Source organism: Oncorhynchus clarkii, chromosome 6 (assembly GCF_045791955.1).
Source record: "Oncorhynchus clarkii lewisi isolate Uvic-CL-2024 chromosome 6, UVic_Ocla_1.0, whole genome shotgun sequence".
In the NCBI taxonomy this organism is placed as follows: Eukaryota; Metazoa; Chordata; class Actinopteri; order Salmoniformes; family Salmonidae; genus Oncorhynchus; species Oncorhynchus clarkii.
Genome location: NC_092152.1, coordinates 887326 through 897500, shown reverse-complemented (window position 1 = coordinate 897500; position 10175 = coordinate 887326). Strand labels below are relative to the sequence as shown.

The 10175-nt window shown below is 46.6% G+C and overlaps 1 protein-coding gene across 4 annotated transcripts in view; it reads left to right on the top strand.

Annotated features, from left to right (window-relative positions):
• The window catches only part of LOC139410545 (protein RUFY3-like), a 58936-nt gene extending 49038 nt beyond the window's left edge, over positions 1-9898 (top strand). For 2 of the 4 annotated variants that reach the window (XM_071155815.1, XM_071155816.1), the window contains exons 11-15: positions 7984-8103; positions 8938-9061; positions 9184-9260; positions 9498-9525; positions 9810-9898. In XM_071155815.1, the coding sequence (XP_071011916.1) occupies positions 7984-8103; positions 8938-9061; positions 9184-9260; positions 9498-9525; positions 9810-9842 (382 nt within the window). In that variant the 3' untranslated portion in view covers positions 9843-9898. Of the gene's footprint in view, positions 1-2541; positions 3521-7983; positions 8104-8937; positions 9062-9183; positions 9261-9497; positions 9526-9809 lie in introns of those variants that run through there. The other 2 variants (XM_071155818.1, XM_071155817.1) reach the window with 2 other exon arrangements.
• The last annotated feature ends 277 nt before the right edge of the window (positions 9899-10175 follow it).

Below are 10175 nucleotides of genomic sequence, written 5' to 3'. Positions count from 1 at the left end.
TCCTATATCCACGCAAACCAGGAAGTGACTATGGGTCTGACTAGGAATTTGACCAGGGCGGAGCCTATAGATGGGTTCGTTGTTTAGCAACAAAACAGAGGCGTGTGCCAAACAGACAGGATTGGCTCAGATTGTTGACAACATGTAAACTATTTCGCCGCCAATGTTTGTTAAAAACATAAATACATTTGCACAACGAACACTTGTTCCTCAAATACATCGTTACAGTTGTTTGTTTGCTAGCTAGCAAATTTTGGCCATTTTAGCATAGATGTGACATCCTGTCAAAACAATACATGATATCAAGAACAAGATGAAACAAGCCACCTAAGATTCCTCACATGGCAGCTTCTTGTCATTGTTGCTAGCTGTCTGGCCATCCAGAATCACAACACCACACACACCTCTGTGGAAGTGTGTGCGTCGTTTTCCAGACGTTGTCAGCTAACCTGTCTAAACACATCAAGAAACCGTACTTCCACAGTAGATTAGAACAGGACGCATGAGTTTACTAAGCATTCAGAACTGCTTTCCAGGACTTAAAGCAGCTCTGTCATTGGGATTCTTCATCTACTTGTTATGCTTTTTTGTCAGTCTTTATCTGAGTCCCAGAAACAGGCCCTGAGTGAATGAGGCTTTCTGAGTCCCAGAAACAGGCCCTGAGTGAATGAGGCTTTCTGAGTCCCAGAAACAGGCCCTGAGTGAATGAGGCTTTCTGAGTCCCAGAAACAGGCCCTGAGTGAATGAGGCTTTCTGAGTCCCAGAAACAGGCCCTGAGTGAATGAGGCTTTCTGAGTCCCAGAAACAGGCCCTGAGTGAATGAGGCTTTCTGAGTCCCAGAAACAGGCCCTGAGTGAATGAGGCTTTCTGGCTGTGTTCTGTTTTAGATCCCACTGAAACAAAGCTCTTGACAGCCTCAGTCCAATGTGTTTATCAGGTCTAGTCTGTCTAATAAACCTCAGTCCAGTGTGTTTATCAGGTCTAGTCTGTCTAATTAACCTCACTAATGTGTTTATCAGGTCTAGTCTGTCTCATAAACCTCAGTCCAGTGTGTTTATCAGGTCTAGTCTGTCTAATAAACCTCACTAATGTGTTTATCAGGTCTAGTCTGTCTAATAAACCTCACTAATGTGTTTATCAGGTCTAGTCTGTCTAATAAACCTCAGTCCAGTGTGTTTATCAGGTCTAGTCTGTCTAATAAACCTCACTAATGTGTTTATCAGGTCTAGTCTGTCTAATAAACCTCACTAATGTGTTTATCAGGTCTAGTCTGTCTAATAAACCTCACTAATGTGTTTATCAGGTCTAGTCTGTATAATAAACCTCAGTCCAGTGTGTTTATCAGGTCTAGTCTGTCTAATAAACCTCACTAATGTGTTTATCAGGTCTAGTCTGTCTAATAAACCTCAGTCCAGTGTGTTTATCAGGTCTAGTCTGTTTAATTAACCTCACTAATGTGTTTATCAGGTCTAGTCAACCTCAGTCCAGTGTGTTTATCAGGTCTAGTCTGTCTAATAAACCTCAGTCCAGTGCGTTTATCAGGTCTAGTCTGTCTAATAAACCTCAGTCCAGTGTGTTTATCAGGTCTAGTCTGTCTAATAAACCTCACTAATGTGTTTATCAGGTCTAGTCTGTCTAATAAACCTCAGTCCAGTGTGTTTATCAGGTCTAGTCTGTCTAATAAACCTCAGTCCAGTGTGTTTATCAGGTCTAGTCTGTCTAATAAACCTCAGTCCAGTGTGTTTATCAGGTCTAGTCTGTCTAATAAACCTCAGTCCAATGTGTTTATCAGGTCTAGTCTGTCTAATTAACCTCAGACCAGTGTGTTTATCAGGTCTAGTCTGTCTAATTAACCTCACTAATGTGTTTATCAGGTCTAGTCTGTCTAATAAACCTCAGTCCAGTGTGTTTATCAGGTCTAGTCTGTCTAATTAACCTCAGTCCAGTGTGTTTATCAGGTCTAGTCTGTCTAATAAACCTCAGTCCAGTGTGTTTATCAGGTGTAGTCTGTCTAATAAACCTCACTAATGTGTTTATCAGGTCTAGTCTGTCTAATAAACCTCAGTCCAGTGTGTTTATCAGGTCTAGTCTGTCTAATAAACCTCAGTCCAGTGTGTTTATCAGGTGTAGTCTGTCTAATAAACCTCAGTCCAGTGTGTTTATCAGGTCTAGTCTGTTTAATTAACCTCACTAATGTGTTTATCAGGTCTAGTCAACCTCAGTCCAGTGTGTTTATCAGGTCTAGTCTGTCTAATAAACCTCACTAATGTGTTTATCAGGTCTAGTCTGTCTAATAAACCTCAGACCAGTGTGTTTATCAGGTCTAGTCTGTCTAATAAACCTCACTAATGTGTTTATCAGGTCTAGTCTGTCTAATAAACCTCACCAATGTGTTTCATTGTCTAATCAGGTTCTCTTCACAGGGAGTTACAGCCAGATACTTTCCCTGTAATAACCACTGTCTTCCTCTTCTTCTTCCTCTTCTTCTTTCTGTCCTTTTATCTCTCCATTTCTTTCATTTCTTGGTTCTCTTCTTCTCAGTGAGAAAGACTGTGTGAAGCAGGCCAGAAGCTTGAGTTCCAATGCAGAGAAACTGCTTCAGAAGCAACTATAGGACTCTCCTCTCTTCCCTTTCGCTCCCCACAATGACATCATCGTTTCAGAAATCTGATTCCCAATCGAAACATACAACCAACCTTTGCATAGTATAGAAATGACTAAGCTAGGGTATTTATTTTGATATGATATCTGTTGCGGTTAAACCTTTTCATTTCTAACTGTTAAACAATCTTATGTTTCCTAAAACTAAACTCTCCTTAAACAGTTTTCCTGACAGCATTACTTTGATTAGCAGCATGGACTGGAGACAGGATAGAGGGCACCAGAGAGAGGCTATCTTTCTGTTATACTGAGACAGGCTAGAGGGCACCAGAGAGAGGCTATCTTTCTGTTGTACTGAGACAGGCTAGAGGGCACCAGAGAGAGGCTATCTTTCTGTTATACTGAGACAGGCTAGAGGGCACCAGAGAGAGGCTATCTTTCTGTTATACTGAGACAGCCTAGAGGGCACCAGAGAGGGGCTATCTTTCTGTTATACTGAGACAGCCTAGAGGGCACCAGAGAGAGGCTATCTTTCTGTTGTACTGAGACAGGCTAGAGGGCACCAGAGAGAGGCTATCTTTCTGTTATACTGAGACAGCCTAGAGGGCACCAGAGAGAGACTATCTTTCTGTTGTACTGAGACAGGCTAGAGGGCACCAGAGACTATCTTTCTGTTATACTGAGACAGGCTAGAGGGCACCAGAGAGAGGCTATCTTTCTGTTATACTGAGACAGGCTAGAGGGCGCCAGAGAGAGGCTATCTTTCTGTTATACTGAGACAGGCTAGAGGGCGCCAGAGAGAGGCTATCTTTCTGTTATACTGAGACAGGCTAGAGGGCACCAGAGAGAGGCTATCTTTCTGTTATACTGAGACAGGCTAGAGGGCACCAGAGAGAGGCTATCTTTCTGTTGTACTGAGACAGGCTAGAGGGCACCAGAGACTATCTTTCTGTTATACTGAGACAGGCTAGAGGGCACCAGAGAGAGACTATCTTTCTGTTATACTGAGACAGGCTAGAGGGCACCAGAGACTATCTTTCTGTTATACTGAGACAGGCTAGAGGGCACCAGAGAGAGGCTATCTTTCTGTTATACTGAGACAGGCTAGAGGGCGCCAGAGAGAGGCTATCTTTCTGTTATACTGAGACAGGCTAGAGGGCGCCAGAGAGAGGCTATCTTTCTGTTATACTGAGACAGGCTAGAGGGCACCAGAGAGAGGCTATCTTTCTGTTATACTGAGACAGGCTAGAGGGCACCAGAGAGAGGCTATCTTTCTGTTGTACTGAGACAGGCTAGAGGGCACCAGAGACTATCTTTCTGTTATACTGAGACAGGCTAGAGGGCACCAGAGGCTATCTTTCTGTTGTACTGAGACAGCCTAGAGGGCACCAGAGAGAGGCTATCTTTCTGTTATACTGAGACAGGCTAGAGGGCACCAGAGACTATCTTTCTGTTATACTGAGACAGGCTAGAGGGGGCCAGAGAGAGGCTATCTTTCTGTTGTACTGAGACAGGCTAGAGGGCACCAGAGAGAGGCTATCTTTCTGTTATACTGAGACAGGCTAGAGGGCACCAGAGGCTATCTTTCTGTTGTACTGAGACAGGCTAGAGGGCACCAGAGACTATCTTTCTGTCGGACTAGCAGTGCAGGGTGACTCCACTCACAGTACTACATCTTTCTGTGCTAATAAAGATATCAGACCCACAGCTGTAATGAATGTTCCCTGATAAGAGGTTTGGGATGTCTGCCATTTTAGTAAGAGAGATGTTACTGTTCTGAAAACTCTAAATATTTGCTATTTCTTGAACATCAACACACCCAGACGCCCCCTACAGTGGCATACCGTAGGTCCTTAGACCAGCCCAATGCTACGTACAGCTTGTCCTTAGACCATACAGACATACGTGCTTAACCAGCCACTGAGCAGCCCTCTTTCTCACCCCATGATTAATAAAGGGCTGGCCTCCTTCACCGTTAAGTGATAATGCCTGAGAAGGCCGTGTTTGGAGGACATATTGGCACGGGTGTTGTTAGGCCCGAGACGAAGTTGAGGCAAACCGTGCCAATATGTCCTCTAAACACGGGCTTCTCAGGCATTATCACTTTTATACAGCAGGTTACCAACCTATTCAAATAATTATTGACATTTTCATTAGCTTTATTTTTAATAAATGTATTCATACCGTTTCATCTTTACACAAATCTAGGGTTGCTATCCAAGCTGGCTGGTCGTTCGTTGTATCAGTTCGGTTACCAGAGACGCGACCCAGTCGTTTTGTTCTGTATCTATGGATGCAACACAGTCGTTCGTTCTCAATGTTCTATTGCCATACTGGCTGGCAACGTTCTTGTCCTTTGCTTGCTAGCTAGCCAACTACGGCTAACTTAGTCACATCAAAAAGTGCAGCCAGATAACAGCAAAGTAGCTGTATTTGCATGCTTGTTTAAGTAGTTTTCTAGTGACAGTTATTTGGATACATTCATAAGAATTAGCAAAAGAAGCGCGATTTTGCCTGGCAAGGAAAATGTGCTCACTCACCAGGACACTGTTGTTCAAAGGAGCTAGCCAAAAACACAGCGAACATCATCACTTCAAACTGAAGCTGGAAAGACTGACGAACTAGCTGCACTTCGTTTGACCCTTTTTTATATTAACATTTGTTTGTATATATCCATAAGAATTATGCGGATTCATGACTTGGACTGGCTGAGTCCCGACCCCTACACTTTCATTACAATGGGTCAGCTGGAGATGGAATTTCAATTTTGAAACTGACATTGCAAATGTCAGAGAGACAGACCGCAAGTTTTATTAAATCTCCGCTGTTGAAAACCAATTGCTAGTTTAAAAGAAGTGGGAGATAATGTCTTGATGCTTTTTACAGTGGAGATGGGGTTTATAAATTGCCTGGCTGGGCTGATGAGACAGTGGATTGGTGCAGTCAGATGGAACAGAGTAAATAAGCATTTTAACGTCATAGATTTAACCGGTGGTAACTTGTGGAATAGACACCGCCTGGAATGCGGTTTTAACCAATCAGCATTAGGCCCAACCCTAATGTCATGGTATAAAGTACCGTACCATGACATCTAGACCATACAGCACACACAGTTTGTAGCTGTGCTTCCTTCGCTAGTCTGACTCCATACAGCTTTCTGTGGAACCATGCTGTTGGCCACTCACTGCTGTATGGAGCAGTGGCCTGGTCCCAGATCAGTCTGTGCTGTATGGAGCAGTGGCCTGGTCCCAGATCAGTCTGTGCTGTATGGAGCAGTAGCCTGGTCCCAGATCAGTCTGTGCTGTATGGAGCAGTAGCCTGGTCCCAGATCAGTCTGTGCTGTATGGAGCAGTGGCCTGGTCTCAGATCAGTCTGTGCTGTATGGAGCAGTGGCCTGGTCTCAGATCAGTCTGTGCTGTATGGAGCAGTGGCCTGGTCTCAGATCAGTCTGTGCTGTATGGAGCAGTGGCCTGGTCTCAGATCAGTCTGTGCTGTATGGAGCAGTAGCCTGGTCTCAGATCAGTCTGTGCTGTATGGAGCAGTAGCCTGGTCTCAGATCAGTCTGTGCTGTATGGAGCAGTGGCCAGGTCCCAGATCAGTCTGTGCTGTATGGAGCAGTAGCCTGGTCTCAGATCAGTTTGTGGCTAAAATAACAAGTCGGAGCGCGGAGCACACTTAAACGCATCTATCATGTCAGGGTCTATAATATGTCCTGGATCAACCATAACCTTGACTGAAAATGTGAAGGGTCAGTCCAGGATAGCATGACGATAAAGCAATCCCAGAGCACAGCAAGGCTAAATGATGTGTCTGTGGACGTCAATACTAGCATAATAAAAACGATCCAATCAAACTTCTCCTACTGGTCTGCTTCTCCTGGATGATTGGAGGGGAGCGCCTGCCGTTCTCCCGGGTGATTGGAGGGGAGCGCCTGTCGTTCTCCCGGGTGATTGGAGGGGAGCGCCTGTCGTTCTCCCGGGTGATTGGAGGGGAGCGCCTGTCGTTCTCCTGGATGATTGGAAGGGAAGCGCCTGTCGTTCTCCCGGGTGATTGGAGGGGAGCGCCTGTCGTTCTCCCGGGTGATTGGAGGGGAGCGCCTGTCGTTCTCCCGGGTGATTGGAGGGGAGCGCCTGTCGTTCTCCCGGGTGATTGGAGGGGAGCGCCTGTCGTTCTCCCGGGTGATTGGAGGAGGAGCGTCTGTCGTTCTCCCGGGTGATTGAAGGAGGAGCGTCTGTCGTTCTCCCGGGTGATTGAAGGGGGAGCGTCTGTCGTTCTCCCGGATGATTGGAGGGGGAGCGTCTGTCGTTCTCCCGGGTGATTGGAGGGGGAGCGTCTGTCGTTCTCCCTGGTGATTGGAGGGGGAGCGTCTGTCGTTCTCCCGGGTGATTGGAGGGGGAGCGTCTGTCGTTCTCCCGGATGATTGGAGGGGAGCGCCTGTCGTTCTCCCGGGTGATTGGAGGGGAGCGCCTGTCGTTCTCCCGGGAGATTGGAGGGGAGCACCTGTCGTTCTCCCGGGAGATTGGAGGGGAGCGCCTGTCGTTCTCCCGGGTGATTGGAGGGGAGCGCCTGTCGTTCTCCCGAGTGATTGGAGGGGAGCGCCTGTCGTTCTCCCGGATGATTGGAGGGGAGCGTCTGTCATTCTCCCGGATGATTGGAGGGGGAGCGTCTGTCGTTCTCCCGGGTGATTGGAGGGGAGCCCCTGTCTCTCTCCCGGATGATTGGAGGGGAGCCCCTGTCGTTCTCCCGGATGATTGGAGGGGAGCGTCTGTCGTTCTCCCGGGTGATTGGAGGGGGAGCGTCTGTCGTTCTCCCGGGTGATTGGAGGGGGAGCGTCTGTCGTTCTCCCGGATGATTGGAGGGGGAGCGTCTGTCGTTCTCCCGGGTGATTGGAGGGGAGCGCCTGTTGTTCTCCCGGGTGATTGGAGGGGAGCGCCTGTCGTTCTCCCGGGTGATTGGAGGGGAGCGCCTGTCGTTCTCCCGGGTGATTGGAGGGGGAGCGTCTGTCGTTCTCCCGGGTGATTGGAGGGGGAGCGTCTGTCGTTCTCCCGGGTGATTGGAGGGGAGCGCCTGTCGTTCTCCCGGGTGATTGGAGGGGAGCCCCTGTCGTACTCCCGGGTGATTGGAGGGGGAGCGTCTGTCGTTCTCCCGGGTGATTGGAGGGGGAGCCCCTGTCGTTCTCCCGGGTGATTGGAGGGGGAGCGTCTGTCGTTCTCCCGGGTGATTGGAGGGGAGCGTCTGTTGTTCTCTTTATGTTCATCCTAGCTTTGTTTTCCCTGTTTATCTTCTTTTGAAAAAAAGGTTTCTCCCTGTCCTTTACTTTTCATTTTATCTTAAGTTCATGACGTCTTCTGTAGTTTTCATCCCCTCCCACCCCTGGTTCAGATCCCGTCAGGCGGAGACAGAGAGGGACCAGGCAGGGGAGGATAATAGAATGTTCAAACAGGAGTTTGGAGAGAAGATAGACGCTCTACAGCTGGAGGTGGAACATCTCAGGAAACACAGGTAACTAGGGGGGGTGACACAAGACTGGCCCACTCTGCTGTTCTGTATCCTCCAGGCTGTCGCTATAGCAACTCTTATTGTGTGCGGTGTTCTGTATCCTCCAGGCTATCGCTATAGCAACTCTTATTGTGTCTGCTGGTCTATATCCTCCAGGCTGTCGCTATAGCAACTCTTATTGTGTGTGGTGTTCTGTATCCTCCAGGCTGTCGCTATAGCAACTCTTATTGTGTCTGCTGTTCTGTATCCTCCAGGCTATCGCCATAGCAACTCTTATTGTGTCTGCTGTTCTGTATCCTCCAGGCTATCGCTATAGCAACTCTCATTGTGTCTGCTGGTCTGTATCCTCCAGACTATCGCTATAGCAACTCTTATTGTGTCTGCTGGTCTGTATCCTCCAGGCTGTCGCTATAGCAACTCTCATTGTGTCTGCTGGTCTGTATCCTCCAGACTATCGCTATAGCAACTCTTATTGTGTCTGCTGGTCTGTATCCTCCAGGCTGTCGCTATAGCAACTCTTATTGTGTGTGGTGTTCTGTATCCGCCAGGCTATCGCTATAGCAACTCTTATTGTGTGTGTAGTGTTCTGTATCCTCCAGGCTATCGCTATAGCAACTCTTATTGTGTCTGCTGTTCTGTATCCTCCAGGCTATCGCCATAGCAACTCGTATTGTGTGTGTGGTGTTCTGTATCCTCCAGGCTATTGCTATAGCAACCCTTATTGTGTGTGTGGTGTTCTGTATCCTCCAGGCTATCGCTATAGCAACTCTTATTGTGTCTGCTGGTCTGTATCCTCCAGGCTATCGCTATAGCAACTCTTATTGTGTGTGGTGTCAGGTCATGTTTGGAGCTGGAGCTGAGGAGAGGGAGGGGTAGTGGTGGAGGTAGCCAGTATATAGAGCCTGTGTCTGGGGAGAAGTTGACCTCGGCCCCCCAGAGAGACCTGGAAGACATCCGGAAGGTACAGCACCGTGCTCCTAGCTCCTTCACAGGGAATTTAAAAAAACATCTTTAACAATCATATTTTCAAGCTCATCTGAACATGTTCAAAGTACCCCCCACTAATAATGATGTTTGTTATAGGAACTGGAGGCAGTGAAGAAGGAGAATCATCAACTATGTGCTGTGGTAGATGACACGAGCGGTCCAGGGTCCAACATGTAAGTAATGGTTTAGTTAGGTTTAACTTGTGCAGGGTTGAGTAAAGTTTAGTCCTTTTAATCAGTGTAAAAGTCTCATTGCCTTGCTAAATTAAAGTTTAATCAGTGTAGTCTCATTGCCTTGCTAAATTAAAGTTTAATCAGTGTATTCTCATTGCCTTGCTAAATTAAAGTTTAATCAGTGTATTCTCATTGCCTTGCTAAATTAAAGTTTAACATCTCTCTCTCGTCTTGAAGGTCAATGTCACAAAATGAGGATGAGCAGGTAAGTTAAAACTATTTTAAACTGATTCATACTTTGGTTCTAGTCTATACTCAGATGAATACATCTACATAGGATCTATACATCTACATAGGCTCTATACATCTATACTCAGATTAATACATCTACATAGGATCTATACTCAGATTAATACATCTACATAGGATCTATACATCTACATAGGATCTATACATCTACATAGGATCTATACTCAGATTAATACATCTACATAGGATCTGCCATTATTGCTGTTTACGAACTATCAGATGTTGCCTTCTCTTTTCCAGGAGGAGTCTTGTCTTGATCAGCCCTCAAACTGAAGGGTTTCACTGACCATGATGTCTGACATAATGACTTCCTCAAACTGAAGGGTTTCACTGACCATGATGTCTGACATAATGACTTCCTCAAACTGAAGGGTTTCACTGACCATGATGTCTGACATAATGACTTCCTCAAACTGAAGGGTTTCACTGACCATGATGTCTGACATAATGACTTCCTCAAACTGAAGGGTTTCACTGACCATGATGTCTGTCTTCCTCTGACATAATGACTTCCTCAAACTGAAGGGTTTCACTGACCATGATGTCTGACATAATGACTTCCTCAAACTGAAGGGTTTCACTGACCATGATGTCTGTCTTCCTCTG